Genomic DNA, 16,984 nt, shown 5'->3' with positions numbered 1-16,984 from the left:
AAAATGGAGTTGATAGCACTATATACAGTTACAGTTGCCTGACATTTCCCATTATGAGATTCTGTTTTCGGTTGCTTATAACTTTGCCAGACTTCTACTGTTTAGGCTGAAATTTTCCATGCTGTGTCTCTGTTTTAGTCAGATTTTTGTTTTTTTGTAGGCGTGTATGGCCATCCCTCCCTGTCAGTCTCAGAGGGAGGCCACACCTCCCTCCCTGTCAGTCTCAGAGGGAGGCCACACCTCCTCATGGTCACACCCTTAAAGTGGCAGTCTATCAAAGGAGGAAATTAGCAGTTTGTGATACTTGGGCCCTCTAAGCTGGGCTGAGCAACAATCAGTCTGCCTAGAGCAATACAGAGTCTTGGAACCCAGGCCCCCAGGTAGGGTGGAGCACCAAACAGTCTAGTGCTCTGGCCTGTAGTCAGGGCAGAACAGCAAAGAAATCTAGGGGCCCAGACTCTCAGGCAGGGTGGGGGGGGGGCATCAAATAGTCAGGCGTCCTTGTTCTAGCGGATGGCCAAAAAACACAGGCCTCTTGGCCTAAAGATGGGGAGGTTGCCATCCCAGGGGTCGGAGGGCAGGGGGACCCAGGCCCACTCTACTCCACCGGGCCCTAGTCCAGGCAATACTGAGTCAGTGGGGATCTGCCCACAACATGCTGATCTAGAATCAAGCCAAGACTCAACCAGACTGTAGTCTAGTTTCCCTGGGCTATTTCCTACATCCCTTTTGTGTGGTACTTCTATTTTGTGGGTGTCCTCTATCTTCCCAGGGCAGGTGGCCAGTGGTAGCCACAGCAACTCCTCGGCATCTCGATTGGCCATAGCAAGTTCTCAGTATGGTTAAGATCCTCTTCAGGTTCCAGCATCACATGAGACGCATCTGTCTCCCTTGGCAGCTCCAGCCCAACTGAGCTGCAGGGCCTGCCTTTTATACTTCTGGTTCCTGTCCTGCCCCTCTGCTTCCGGTGGGCCGGGCATGGCCTTCTTGGCTCAGCCCACCAGAGGGCAGGTTGTGGTCCTTCCCTGTCAGTCTCAGAGGGAGGCCACACCTCCTTGCTCCAGTTTTGTTTAAGTTTCAGCTAAAACACTACAGCTGGTTCCAGGAATGAGATTAGGGAAAAATAAATTGGCCCATGTTAAAACAAAATCTTATAACAGTTTCATTGAGATGCTTTTGCACCTCTCTGCTATGGAGCAAGAGCTTGACATGGGGGGGGGGGGGTTCTGGTGTAAGGGAAGTGCCTTTTGCTGTTTCTGTGGAAAAACTGCCCAAATTATACTAAGTTATAAACGTCTGGAAAAATTGCAATTTGTAAGTACTCAGTAGAGGCTTTTGTAACCATGCCTTAGTGGGTCACAACTGAGGATGCCAAATTCAGGACTAACTGCTGAGAAATAGGGCAAACACAACCCAAAACTGGTGGTTATTCTTTTGTGGCTGGTTTGGTATATCTTATAAAAGTAAACTCCTGTTTCACCACACTGGCTAACAAGAAAACATAAAGGCAGTTTCCTCAGGGATTCCAGTTCTTATATCACCACCAAAACCACTGTATTCAGAGATGAGTGGTTCTTTACAACCAGTCTCATCAAATAATAGGTTCTTCTGATCCCAAAGGACCAGCCACACACCTAGGTCAATATATAACTTAGATCTTACCCAAAAATCATGCGGATGCCAATCCTTTATTTTCTAAAATCCAAAGGTTTATTTATAAAAAGAAAGAGAGAAAGGTGAGAGTTAAAATTGGTTAAAGGAATCAATTACATACAGTAATGGCAAAGTTCTTGGTTCAGGCTTGTAGCAGTGATGGAATACATTGCTGGCTTAAGTCAAGTCTCTGGAGTACATCCACAGCTTGGATGGGTCATTCAGTCCTTTGTTCAGAGCTTCAGTTTGTAGCAAAGTTCCTCCAGAGGTAAGAAGCAGAATTGAAGACAAAATGGAGGTGTTTACAGGGCCTTTTATAGCTTTTGCCATGTGGAGGGCATTCCATTGTTCTTACTGTGGCAAATTACAGCAAAAAATGGAGTTTGGAATCACATGGGCAAGTCACATGTTCATACCCAATTTCCCTAGTCATTGCAGGAAGCCATTACCTACACTCCAGACAGCACATTTACATGACAGTCCACTCAGTGTAGACTGGCGTCTCCCATGGTCCATTGTCAACTAAGTGTTTCTTGATGAACCACTTAACTTGAATAGTCCCTCCAAGATGTGCTGGCGAGCTATCTTGTGGGCGGTACCCCAGGAGTGAACATTTGAAATCCGGGTATAGAGCCAATATTTATAACTTCAAATACAAAAATGATACATGCATACAGATAGCATAATCATAAACAGCAAATCATAACCTTTTCATAGGGCACGTCTTCACTACCCGCCGGATCGGCGGGTAGCAATCGATCTATTGGGGATCGACTTATCGCGTCTAGTGAAGACGCGATAAAATCGATCCCTGATCGCTCTGCCGTCGACTCCGGAAATTCACCGCGGCAAGAGGCGGCAGCGGAGTCGACGGCGGCGCGACAGCGGTCGACTTGCCGCCGTCCTCACAGCCAGGTAAGTCGACCTAAAATTCGCAACTTCAGCTACGCTATTCACGTAGCTGAAGTTGCGTATCTTAGGTCGACCCCCCGCTGTAGTGTAGACCTAGCCACAGACACCTCACTTGACAACCTTTGTACAAGATTTGCTGCAAATATATAACATTGGTTGCAACAATTATCTATATGGTCCTATTTTAATCAGATAACATCACAGCTTGTTATAGTTTGTGAGCTAAATTCTCGAAGACTCTGTCTGCACTGGCATGCTCCATTCCAGGGCTGCAGAGGCCAAACAGGACTTTCTGAGCAGTTGCTGTTTCTGAGTGCTGTGGGCTATTTTAGGGTCAGGCATCACAACTAACAATAGGGAGACTCTCTCCCCTGTGCTTTCAGTGTTTCCACTGATGATTCTCAGATTGTTTAGAGGAAGAAACTGCCTGAGTATAATGCAGAATCCCCTGGATTAAGTTGACTGGGATTGGGAACAGGGTGGGGGTGGGAATGGGAAATGACTAGACTAAGAAGACTGGGAGCTAGGGGCTGGGTGAGAGAGACTGAGATGAATGTGGAGCTGGGGCGTAAGTTCCAGGAATGGGTGGGCAAGGAAACTGAGGAGAGAAGGAGACCAGGGCAGTTGACTGGAACTAGGAGTTGGGGTGGAGGGAATACAAGACTCAGATGGGAAGCCCAGATAGGGAGACTTACTGGGTAGGGAAAATGGGACTGGGATGAGGAGCTCATGGATGGAGATGGGGGTTGGCTAAGCAATAAGACCTGGGTTAGGGGAAGGGGCTAGTGGTGGGGACTGGGGTGAAGAGATGGGGGGCAGGGAAGAGGCAGGAGAGGAACAGGGTTGAAGGAGTGGGGTGGACGGGGTCAGGCTTGGGGGAAAGTAGAGCAGAAGGGTCCGTGACCATTAGAACACACTCCCCTTCAAAACCTAGAATGTCAGCAAATATCTGTGAAATCCACTGGCAAAGTGTGTGTCTCATCCTCCTCTAGTGGCTGGTCCACACAGAGGATGAGAACCTTCTGTTGCTGCCATCATACTCCGTTAGCTCAATTGGCAAAGGTCTGTGCTGTGAATCTAAGGATTTCAGTTCTGCTGATGACTCATGTGGGTGTCAATATGATTCCACATGGTGGAATTTCTGTTATTTCAGTTTGCTTTTTCAGAAACCTGGGAAGTTGCACACAAAAACCTTATGTAGAAAAAAAGGTAAGATTGCAAAAAATGTAGGAAATGTCAATATTAAAGTTGTCTGTGCAACCTTAATTCAGCTCCCTTGTGCATGTGCATTGTGATACAATCTTTAATTAGATGGTCACATGCTATTTTTTCCCACAAGCCCTGTTTGATTCAGAGCACAGGATGGGCCATGCAGGGTTGTTTAGTGAAAGAGGCCGTTAGTACTTCTGACTCATTTTTTGCAAAAATTGGAAGGTGTGTGGTGAATGAGGCAGAGACTTTGTAATATGGGATTTCTTGGTTAGATTGGAGAGAGGTAAATAATGGTGTCCCCCAGGGGTCTGTACTGGAACCAGTAATGTTCAACATATTAATAAATGATTTGGAAAAAGGGATAAATGGGGAGGTGGCAAAAATTTGCAGATGATACAAAACCATTCAAGATAGTTAAGTGCCAAGCAGACTGCGAAGAGCTACCAAAGGATCTCACAAAACTGGGTAACTGGGCAACAAAATGGCAGATGAAATTCAATGTTGATAAATGCAAAGGAATTCACATTGGAAAACATAATCCCAACTATACATATAAAATGATGGAGTCTAAATTAGCTATTACCACTCAAGAAAGAGATCTTGGAGTCATTGTGGATAGTTCTCTGAAAACATCCACTCAATGTGCAGCAGCAGCCAAAAAAGCGAACAGAATGTTGGGAATCATTAAGAAAGGGATAGATAATAAGACAGAAAATATCATATTGCCTCTATATAAATCCATGGTACGTCCATATCTTGAATACTGCGTGCAGCTGTGGTTGCCTCATCTCAAAAAAAAAAAATTAAAAAAAAAAAATTGGAATTGAAAAAGGTTCAGAAAAGGGCAACAAAAATGATTAGGGGTATGAAACGTCTTCCATAGGAGGAGAGATTAATAAGACTGGGACTTTTCATCTTGGAAAAGAGATGAGTAAGGGAGGATATGATAGAGGTCTATAAGATCATGACTGGTGTGGAGAAAGTAAGTAAGGAAGTGTTATTTACTGCTTCTCATAACACAAGGACTTGGGGTCACCAAATGAAATTAATAGGCAGCAGGTTTAAAACAAACAAAAGGAAGTATTTTTTTCACACAATGCACAGTCAACCTGTGGAACTCCTTGTCAAAGGATGTTGTGAAGGCTAAGACTATAACACGGTTCAAAAAAGAACTAGATAAATTCATGGAGGATAGGTCCATCAATGCCAGGATGGGCAGGGATGGTGTCCCTAGCCTCTGTTTGCCAAAAGCTGGGAATGGGCAATGGGATGGATCACTTGATGATTACGTGTTCTGTTCATTCCCTCTGGGGCACTGGCATTTGCCACTGTCAGAAGACAGGATACTGGGCTAGATTGACCTTTGGTCTGACCCAGTATGGCCGTTCTTATGTTCTTATACCACTAGAATGCCCCTCTCCTTTGTTTATGAGATTTGCTCAAATTAGTCACTGCCCACGTACACCAGTTTAAATGATAAACTTTAGCTTAAATTGTAATCGTAGTTGAAGAGGCTAGTGTGCACTTAAGTTAGCAGTGCATGTAGCCCCAACCAACCTATTTGTGCAGCTCGGGTGGGTATGCTAAAATGTACAGGAGAGAGCCTCTTTCCTGTGCAATTTAAGAACTCCACACTTGTGGAAGACTTCATTCTAGTCTGGCTATGTTCCTAAACTCCACTGGAAAAGAGCTTCTGTTTAGGATTACCTTTAGCCAAATGCCTTCCCCATCTGTGGAGCTACCAAAGTGAGGAGGGGCAAAGGCAAGGGCTTCTGCTGACCATAGGCAGTTCATTGGAGTTTCAGGCAATGATCCTGCTGACCTTTATCAGGTTCTCAGGAGCCCGTCCTTATCCCTCTCAGACCTTAAGATCCACACTAACCTTTGCTTCAGCTACTGTGCAGCTTACAAAATTGGTCAAAACCCTTCCTTAATCCTTTTGCACACCATAGGAGGTGCCAGCCCCCAGCAAACTGTAGGAGTCTTTACCCAGCCCTTGCACACCATGCAAAGTTTTAGCCCTAATTATTCCAATTAATATGCAACAATTTATGTTACTAGCCAGTTCACTGTGAAACTAAGTCTGCTTGGAAATACTTATCCAGCTTATTCTTTTTGGATATCCACTTGGGGTAGAGTACATAATTTCTGTTTAAGGCCTCATAGTTACGTGGTGTTATATTTCTATATAGGGGTTAAGTGGAACTTAAAGATAGTGTAGATCTTGTACTGGCCATCTGCACTGAGTGAATTTTTGTCGTAATGTACATAGTGAAAAAAATCAGTCTACTTGTGGTATGAATTTTTCAAGTAAAAAACATTTTTTTCTGGAACATGGTTGTGCGCTGCTCCCAAGTGAGAACTATTTTCCTGCTAAACTTCAACTTTTAAACTGTAGCTATTTCAAATGGAGGATTAAAAAAAAAAACTAACTAAAAACCTTATAGGATTTTTAAAATGGAAAATGTTTATTTTTCACTCCATTCTGAAAACAGCTGAATCTTTGTTGAACTTAAAAAAAAAAAAAAAAAATAACCCTTCAAAAGTCACTAAGTTGGAACATTTTAAACACAAATGTGATGATTTCAGAATTTATGACTGGATAAAAACAGAGGTTAGAATATAAACTTTTATGCAACCTTAACTATTGCCAGGTGGCTTCTATGAGAATCTGTATTAATTCCAGGTTTGAGGAAAATCATCAGTTGTTTCAAGTAAAATAAGACTCTGTATGCCCATTTTGATTTTCATGTAACTGAGTACTTTTCTACATCCTTCACATCTATAGGTATGTGCCTGTATTGTAAAACTTCTGCTTTTAGCTATGAACATATTGGTCAACTTGTTAGATTTTCTTTAAAAATGTAGCAACAGTATTACTGTATCATTTTTTCCTTTAGGTGTTATTAGCCTGAAATATTTTTACGTAATTTTGTCATCTGTTTTGTTTTGACATCAGAATTTTATTTATACCATATTTTACACCATAAGCCCCTTGACAGGAGAGAATCAGGAGTTGACTTTCTAATATGAGTCAGTAATGCAAAATATGACATTACATGATGTTGTCTGTGATTACATAAAATCTTTGGGTATTTTATTTCTTAAATAAAGAGATTCAAGAAATTGGATAAGTGTGCTTCCTCAAAAACAAAACAAAACAAAACAAAAACAGCTTATTTCCCATTAAATATACTGTGTAATATTTAGGAATTTGTAATTTTTCTGCCTTTGTAGAAAAATAATAAAAATTTCTGAGGTATTGCAGTTCAATCTGGTACCTGTGTAAAACGATGACAAAAGTTGGTTAAATATATTTTGTTTTTCTCAAAAAATTTCAGTAAACATTGAAAATATTTAAATTGTATTGATTAATTTGTTTCACTCTTTCTCAAGCTATCATCTGTCATTTACTGTTCTGTTTTCTTCAAACAGACAACTCGTACATGAATAAAGACCAGCATGGTTCCTCCTCTGAAAGTGAAGACGAGGCATTGGGTAAATACCATGAGGCCTTGTCCAGAACACAAAGTTCCAGGCCACCAATGGTAGATAGCAGACAGCAAAAAAATTACATTTGGGAAACTAGACAAAAATATAGCCCTCTGTCTGCAGAGTATGATGGGTACAGTAGTGAAGCCTCGATAGATGAAGGTAAGATGTGATTTACAATATTTCTCCCATCATCCCTCACCTTCAGGTTACACTGTGGATAAGAATGTTGCAGTTAAAGACAGTCTGGCTTAGAAATAGTTACTATCTGCTAGTAACTCTAAAATATTTTTTTATATCTGCACACATTACAAAAGACAGGTACTGGCATGCTTTCATGTCCTTCCCAAAAGCACTGCATATGGAATTTAATATAGGAGGATTTAATAGCATGTAACTTTACCAACAGTAACATTTTTCTTGGAAGAACTCCTTTTAAGCTGATTTTTGTGGGGATTAAGAGGGAAACATGGTGGCTCCTGATGAAGTAGTTTAGGTACAAAATTACAAGACATACTTGCTGGATCTTTTGTACAGAGGTATACTTTATAGATATGTTGACTTTTATAGCTCCAAAGTATAGCTTATCATTCAGTGGAATTATTCTATTATGTTATTAACATGGAAATGACAGGAATGTCTCATGCCTTTTATTTAAATCACAGGAGTTAACCAAAAAAAGTTGTTTTATTAATAAAAATTCCTAAAGGTCAAATTTTGAAAATAGATCCTTTTTGTGGCATATTTTTGAAGCTTCCATTCACGTCAGTTAGGGAGTGCCTACACTGCCATTGTGAGGTGTGATCGCAGCTTGAGTAGACATACCCGAACTAGCTTTAATTTAGCTAGTTCAGGAACTGTTAGCAGGGAAGCCACGGCAGCCTGGGCTTCAGCTCAGGCTAGCCAGCTGAGAAATGACCCAGGGTTCTGAGTGGGCTTGTACAGCCGCGCTGAAGCTTGTGCTGCTGCGGCTTTATTGGTATCCAAGCTTGCTAGATTAAAGCTAGCTAAGGTACATCTACACAAGCTGCAATCATCCCCCATGATTGCCGTGTAGATAGCTAAGTACACAGGTACTGAGATGTCAAAATTATATCATTTGCATCTGGAAATAGTTCCAGGTGCAAAATTGTATCTGTAAGCATTTCCAAGCATAAAAACGGAGTTCTGGCTGAGGTCCAGTTAAAAAAAAAAATCAGGTTGTATTTTTCATGTGGGTGCAAGGGTAAGACTTTCTTGGTGGAGGAATTAGGAATTTTAATTATATATGTAATAAAACTGAAAGTGTATTTTAATGGACACCATATTTTTAAAGATTAAATAATTTTTCCTAGCAAAAAGCAATACATCTCATGTACAAGTGCTTACGTTTAAGTATAGCTTGCAACCTAAAAACATCCTTACAAATTTGGAAAGTCTTTTCATAATGTGAGAGCCTAATTTGTTTTTGTTTTGGAAAAATGTCCATTTACAACTTAAGCTAAAAGAGATGTTATTTTTGTGACCTTTCTTCCAATTCTTAGTTTGGAAGCAGGGGCTGGATGGGTACTCTGATATCTATGGCAGGACACAGAGATAGAACAGGTAAGCCATACTTGAAGCTCGCAGCAGAGTAAGATAATTCTCTTTCAGTCTTCACCATCTAAATTCCTCAGTCCTTCTGCTTCAAAACCGCATCTTAGGAGATCGGCGAGCTTGAGTCTCAGCATTTAGGGAGGAAAAAGGAGAAGTGATGGTTATATTGTTTGCTCAGGAAGCACTTGGAGAAAGGCAAAGATGAGTAAGGGTAGAAGGATGTTTCAGTTCCTTTTATCCACTTTAACCTGCCAACAGCAGCATCTACATTCCCTCTCCTTTCCTGCTGCCTTTCTCCCCAACACCTATGTACTCCATGCTATGTGGGGAGCCAGCTTCACCTGGAGCTACTTGAAGGGAGAAGTATAGGGGATACTAGCTGGGGATGGGAAAGGGAGATGTTGCCATCAGCAAATAGGAGAAGAAAGATACAGAATCTAATGTAGCCTCAATGCTGTTTGCCTCTTTCCTTTCAAGTGGCTCCCACTTGCTCACTTCCTCCTACCTCAAAGTTTCTGAGATTTAAATCTGAACCCATCTCCTAAAGTTTTTTCTTCCCCTTCCTTGCTTCCGAGCTTGTCTTGCAGGGGCAGTGAGATATTACCAGCCACCTTCTTTTGCCTCCTATCTTGAAAAAGCTGGGGCTCATGCTGGGTTCCCCCTTTCCCCTGAGCTGCAGTCCTTATTCCTCAAGCTGGAAATTTAGAACATGATTGGAGTCCATGACAGATGGGCCATCTTTGGCAGGTTCTAAGCACAGCAGCTAGGAGTTTGCCAGCCTGTTTCATGTGCCCTGCTGCAAATGTCATCACTGCCCATGTTTCCAGACAGTGTCTCCATTCAAGAAATGGGGTGATTGTCACAAAAAAAAATGTCAACAACTTAAGTGGTAAATTGACTAATTTAATTTATTATAATGGAAATGTTTGTAGAAAAAAATTAAGGAAAATTTTTAAAAAGTTTGATTTTCAAATATGTTCAATTTCAGGTTATTTGCATATATGTTCTATATTTTAATTTACAGAAAAAATGTCAAAGTAATATTTATCAGAGTTTTGTGAATGCTTATTTTGCATTTGCTGTTCTATGTAAGATTACATTCTTTTCCAACCCATTATCAAGAGCTGAGCTCCGGCAGTGTTGTCTGCCAGAAAACCTGCAGTTGTGTTACAGTTGTGAGCAAAGCATTTGTAGAATCAGGGCCATGTTTTATAACTATTTCTGTAGCCATTAGTCTCCATGAGATGCTGCTCAATAATGTTGCAGAAGTCAACAACAACAAAAAAATCATAGTGTTCTTTATAATATGTTATGACCTGAAGGTGGCACACTACAGTATATATTTGGTTGATACTTCATAGTTCTTCCAAAACAATTTCAGATACAACAGCCAATTCCTTGCATTATTATTAAAATATGTTCCATACAAATTTGCTCTGAATACAGGAAAAGACAAGGAAGAGTATGCATGGTTGCGTTCTATTCACCAAGAAAGGCAAGCTTCACATCCTAGAGCTTTAGTGACAGAGAAAGTGGGAACCTGATAAAGAACACCTGCAGTTCATAAAGAGAGGCTGGAGCGTACAACCAGCCTGTTCAGATATGTTCAGAGGACAATATGTTTACACATTTGAAGTTACAGTCTCAGATTAAAAGTGAAGAACATCAAGAATGTTTTAGTCATTTTGTTTCAGTATAAATTATGCAATGCCAAGTCTTACTGTTTCTGAAAACTGGACATGAATCCTTAATGCTATGAGGCATCACAGCAATCCTAACTGAGATTTTTCAATAAATAGTTTAGTTTTAGTTTACGTGATATAACTTAAACATAGATGATGTAAAGACAAATGATAGAGAAATTTCTTAATTCTTTGGAGAATGGAACAACTTTGCTCTGTGTACTTAAGGAAAATGTCATATAAGAAATAAACAGTTTTAGTACTTAGTAACATCTTTGCTCCCTATGTTTTTAGGTTTTCACAAATGTGTTTAATCTTTTCTACTTCTACACCCTAGATATTTTAGTTCTACTTTCAGAACATTAAAGCCTTCAATCTCTGTGCATAACTCCTACTGAAATCAACAGGAGCAATATGAGCTGATAAAACTACAATGGTTTTCCATTTTCAGAAACGTGTGCTATTTTCTTTTTTGGCAATTAATCAGTAGTTCTGTCAGACTGTATATGCCCTACTATATATTTTCAAAGAAGGGACCCATAGATGTGTTTGTACGAATAGCTGTCTTTTCTGCACTTTAACAATTACTTACATTTTTGTTTGCTTTTTTTGTTTGGCTAGTCCTGCTCTTATTTGTTTAAAAAACAACATGTACACAAAATCTTACAACAGGACAGGCAAGAAACAAAATCTTGTATTTAACACATGAGGTTAAGTAAGATTGCATTGCTTGATATATTACCTGATTTTTGTAATCCCAAAGTGTAAAAATTCAATTATAATATTCTAAAATCTTCTTATACTACTAATATAATACTGACATTAATTATAAAACATGTATCAATACTTGACCAGCATATTGTATTTAATTTCACATTTACAGGATGCATATATTCTGAAAATGTGTTATTTTGAAGCTTGGAAACATTACAGAATGTGGCATATTTTGTTATCATTCTTTTGTCCTCTAGGTGGCATATTAATCTTTCTTTCCACCTAGAAGTACTGTATAGAAATGACATATCATCATGATATAGCATGTCTAATAATCTTCAAACAAGAAATAACAACATATCAATATTTTTGTAACATTATTTCTGGTTTTGTGTTTTTACCTGCATTGTTTTATGACTCCATTTTAATTTGCTCCATGAATCTTTCGTTAAGTATTTTAGTTAGAAAAAGAATGTTCTTCTAATTCCAGGTTTCAGAGTAGCAGCCGTGTTAGTCTGTATCTGCAAAAAGAACAGGAGTACTTGTGGCACCTTAGAGACTAACAAATTTATTTGAGCATAAGCTTTCGTGGGCTATAGCCCACTTCATCAGATGCATAGAATGGAACATATATATATACACACAGAGAACATGAAAAGGTGGACGTTGCCATACCAACTCTAAGAGGCTAATTAATTAAGATGAGCTATTATCAGCAGGAGAAAAAAAACTTTTGTAGTGATAATCAAGATGGCCCATTTCAGACAGTTGACAAGAAGGTGTGAGGATACTTAACATGGGGAAATAGATTCAATTTGCATAATGACCCAGCCACTCCCAGTCTCTATTCAAGCCCAAGTTAATGGTATCTAGTTTGCAAATTTTCATGTTCTCTGTATGTGTGTATATATATATTGTGACAAAGTTCCTCCTCTATCTTGGTGGGTCCTGCGCTTATTGGCGGATTTTCTTGCCTCAGAGATTCACCATGTGGGTTGGGGAACAGCCCAGAGACCTTCCCCTCTGGGAGAACCCACAGTCCAGGTCAATTGGGAGGTTTGGGGGGAACCCGGGCCCGCCCTCTACTCCGGGTTCCAGCCCAGGGCCCTGTGGACTGCAGCTGTCTATAGTGCCTCCTGTAACAGCTGCATGACAGCTACAACTCCCTGGGCTACTTCCCCATGGCCTCCTCCAAACACCTTCCTTATTCTCACCACAGGACCTTCCTCCTGGTGTCTGATAACGCTTGTGCTCCTCAGTCCTCCAGCAGCTCTCACTCTCACTCTCAGCTCCTTGCGCCTCTTGCTCCCAACTCCTCACACTCGCACCACAAACTGAAGTGAGCTCCCAGGTGCCCTGATTAGCCTGCCTTAATTGATTCTAGAAGCTTCTTCTTAATTGGCTTCAGGTGTCCTAATTAGCCTGCCTGCCTTAACTGGTTCTAGCAGGTTCCTGATTACGCTAGTGCAGCCCCTGCTCTGGTCACTCAGGGAACAGAAAACTACTCATCCAGTGACCAGTATATTTGCCCTCTACCAGACTCCTGTACCCCACTGGTCTGGGTCTATCACAATATCTTCTTACTATATGTTCCATTCTATGCATCTGATGAAGTGGGCTGTAGCCCATGAAAGCTTATGCTCAAATAAATTTGTTCGTCTCTAACGTGCCACAAGTACTCCTGTTCTTCTAATTCCAGGAGGTCAAACACAGCTTATGAGCTGGATCTGTCTTGCTTCATGTATTTCTGTAGCAAATATGATATATTCAGATTCTGCAGAATCAAAATTTACCTTTGTAATGGAAGTTTGACCTGAACTGGGTTTAGATTCAGGCTTTTCTGCATAGGCCAAAGGATCATCTTACCTCTCGTCTGACAAGCTATAGTGAATTACCTCAGTCTAAGATACAAATGTGTCTTTAAATAAACCCTAGTTTATTACAAAATTAAGAAAAGATCAAGTCAAAGCAAGGTTAAAAGGCACAGAAGACGTACCTAGGCCTGAAACTCCCTCGTCTTGCACAGATAGGCCCAAATTGTTGAAATCACAGAAAAGAGATCAGCAAATTTAATGCCTATATTTCTAGACCTCTCTTTGTCAGTTTCACCAGGATTTGGACATATGCCATTCTCCATGACATACTAGATGTCTGTTCAGATCCCAATGTCAGTTTCCGTTTTTTGCCATCCTGTTATACACTCTTTTGATGTGGTCAGGTGTCAACTTACTCATTATCATATTAACCAAGAAAGTATCTGTGGCATTAGCATCTTGACAATAATGTTTTCTCAGGGAGAGTGAAGTAACCGCTGTTCCTTGTTCCTATCCCAGTATGATTGCCATATCGCTTTTAATGATACCCCCTCTTTACAGTAGGTTAGGGTGACCAGATCACAACACTAAAATATCAGGACACATTGGGGTGCTGTCAGACCCGCCCACAGTCCACCCCTGTTTCTCCCAGGCTCCGCCCCAGGTCCCGCCACCTCCCCACTTGCCCCCCCCCACCGTGCCCTTCCTCTTCCCCCTGGCCCTCTGCTGGCTTGCTGCGTCCCTCCTCAGTCCCCCACCCACCGCTCGCCTCCTCACCCACCGCTCGCTCGCCTCTTCACCCTTCCCACCCGCCACTTGCCTCTTCACCCTTCCCGCCCACCAATCACCCCTACGGCGCCGACTTCCCCTCTGCCGGGTGGGTGCTCGCCCACCCCCCGCCTCTTCCCCCAAGTACCCGCCCCTGCCCTGCCTCTTCTCCACTTCCTCCCCTGTGCGCACCGCATCCCCGCTTCTCCCCCCTCCCTCCTGGAAAGCGCCAAGCATCGCCAAACAGCTGTTAGGCAGCGGGAAGCGCTGTGAGGGGGGGCGGAATGGGGATGTGGCGCTATGGGGGGGTAGAAGGGGGCGAGGAGGGGGGAGCTTGGGTGCAATTTTTCCCCGTGGGTGCTCCAGAGTCGGCACCTCCCTCCCACTCGCCTCCGTACCTGAATATCGGGACAAATGGTGTCCCGATCGTACATTGATCGGGACGAGGGACAAAGGGTTAAATATCGGGACAGTCCCGATTTTATTGGGACATCTGGTCACCCTACTGTAGGTATAGTTATTTTTGCTAGCATTTCAAATGCTGCTATGATACTGTTAGATATAAAGTAATCTTCCTTACACAATGTTATCTGATTTGCAGGATCTGGCCCACTTTTACATGTGAAAAATTCTTCATTTCAGCACAAAGAGTGAATATTTCATACTCTGTTAAAATTCTTTTTAAAAAAAGTAAATAAATTATTTCATTTTTCATAATCCAAGCTGCTAATTATTAATATAAGTAAAGAATTGTTTGTTTACAACAATTAGTTTTAAGTTGACTGTCCTTTTATATTTTTAAACCTAAGGCAATTTGTCAGTATCTCTCTGTCATAATTTTAAAGTGACCCTACTTTCTTAGTTCCAATTCATATGAAATATGATTTCTCAACAGACATTAGCTAATCAGTGACAGTGGCCCTCTTAATATATCCTGTCGTGGCTCCTTATTAAACCTAAAAAAAACCCAAGCAGCCATACAAGCAAATTGTCATGCCTTTGTCCTTTTCTAACAGTTCTACAGAAGAGGGCAGCATTTTTTCTTTAGAGAAACAGTCCCCTGAGGTTCCTGAAGATAAGTTTTTGAAGTTGATAATATTAAGACAAACATGGTGAAACCGAGACATTGCAGACAGACGTCAAAAGCCCTAGATTTTTCCTTGTTTCTAAAAGCAAGAAATCCTCTAAATCCCGGTTACCCAAAGGAGTGAAAAGGATTTGCTTTTTATATTCATGAGAACGTGCAAAAATGTCTAAGTACACCTTGGATGCCCCTGACTAAGCATGCTTTTCCCAAATCTCTTGATCAGCTGAATTCCAGATGATAGCCAGTGAATCTGGGGCATAGTTCCCAAAATTGACACTGCTGTTATTGCCTGTGTCAGGAAATCCTTAGTACCACTTGATATGTGGTAACATAGTTGGAATTGTAAGACAAAGTCAGTGGCAACATAAAGAAAAAGAAAGAAAGCTTTAAGGAATATTTAGGTGTTATCAAGTTAGCTACAGATTACCAGTGCAGTACAACCATAGATTCCATCTCCATCCTATTTTAAAGTATTTTTAACAACATTGCAGTCAGTAGCCCTGTGGCTAAAGACTAGGTTGTTCAGAGATTTGGTTTGTAAGATTAATTTGTGTCTTACTCTTCACAAGGATTTTTGGAAACATATGGAAGTACTAAAAGATTACAGCAAGAAAACAAAAGTTCTCTTAAATGAGAATCTGCTGCTCTATCAGGCATATGGTACTGGCTTTTATCGACCTTTTGTACATTGTGATGGTAGAGCAAGGAGTTTCTCTTATAGTTTTTTTACTTCCCCATCTCTTTTTTCCCAGCTAGGCTAGCAGCATGGTATGCTTACATATCTGTTTGACTGCAGCCACGTTGCTGCTCAGTTTAGTGTCTCTGAATAGGAAGGCAGAGGTTTCTCTGGAACTCTGAAAGCTCTGATTCTTCTTCGAGTAGTGTCCCTATGGGTGCTCCACTATAGGTGTGCTAGCACCCCCTGTGCCTTTGATTGGAGATTTCTCATAGCAGTGTCCGTTCAGCCTGTGCATGCATGTCAGTCAGTCTCGTGCCCCGTGCCACTGTTATATAGCACTGCATAGGCGAACTACCCTCAGTTCTTTCTCAGCCACCTCAGCCTGAGACAGAGATCTGACAGTTGTCTTGTTGAGATTTCCTCAACTTTCCGCTACTTTTACTGCTCTACAGCCAAAATGCTTCTGAAATAAATGTAGTCAAACTTTACTAATTCTGGGTCACTGAGAACGAAAATGATGCTTAAAATTGTTGATTGGCTCTAGTTTTCAAGATATGCTATTGGGTCAGTATATACGACCCTTGACTTGGGAATGGCGGAGGATAAGTGAGTTATAAAGGGAAGGGATCTCAATTTAAACCAGAAATGACTAAAATACATCTTTGACTGGATCTATGAATAAATCTATGACTGGGTTTGGACAGTACTTGCTTTTTAGGCAAAACAATGAATGATGCAATCTGAAGCTGGTATTGCGTCATACATGATATGAATTGCATCATGTTATTCCTAGAAGTCATGGATGATGCAATCATAACGAAGCTTACATCACTCTGCTGAACAAATTGCCCTATATCAGCTCTAGAAATCATACAGTGTCGTGCTCTCTTATTTGTCAGTGTTTGATTTTGCAAAGGGACACATTTCTGTTTAGCCAAAGTGAGCAGAGATGCCTCGTACTTGTGTGAACAGTGCAGATAACTTCTGCTATGTTTGTGGTGAAGTGACTTTTGCATCACAAAAGCGCAGTATAACCAGTATGGTTAAGAAAGCCTATCACCTTTCTTTTGGCTGCAAAATTGGAGATCAGGACAAGAGGTGGGCCCCACACATATGCTGCAACACTTGTGCAACAAATCTTCGCCAGTGGTTGAACAGGAAAAGGAAATCTATGCCTTTTGCAGTGCCAATGATTTGGAGAGAGCCAACAGATCATACCAGCAATTGTTACTTCTGCATGGTGCCTCCAGTTGGGAAAGGTGTGTCAAAGAAGAAAAAGTGGACTGTGCATTATCCAAACATTCCATCAGCTATACGCCCAGTACCCCACGGAGAAGGACTGCCGGTTCCTGATGCACCAGAATCATTCTCACTTGAGTCAGACGAGGAAGAGGAA

The 16,984-nt window shown here is 41.2% G+C and overlaps 1 protein-coding gene across 4 annotated transcripts in view; it reads left to right on the top strand.

Annotated features, from left to right (window-relative positions):
• SYT14 (synaptotagmin 14) overlaps positions 1-16,984 on the top strand; it is a 118,415-nt gene that overhangs the window by 5,755 nt on the left and 95,676 nt on the right. For 3 of the 4 annotated variants that reach the window (XM_065400833.1, XM_065400832.1, XM_065400831.1), the window contains exon 2: positions 7,213-7,431. In XM_065400833.1, coding sequence (XP_065256905.1) covers positions 7,213-7,431 — 219 coding nt within the window. Of the gene's footprint in view, positions 1-4,987; positions 5,004-7,212; positions 7,432-16,984 lie in introns of all 4 variants that reach the window. The other variant, XM_065400834.1, reaches the window with a different exon arrangement.

This window comes from Emys orbicularis, chromosome 3 (genome assembly GCF_028017835.1).
Source record: "Emys orbicularis isolate rEmyOrb1 chromosome 3, rEmyOrb1.hap1, whole genome shotgun sequence".
NCBI lineage: Eukaryota > Metazoa > Chordata > Testudines > Emydidae > Emys > Emys orbicularis.
This window is presented reverse-complemented; position numbering and strand designations above follow the sequence as displayed.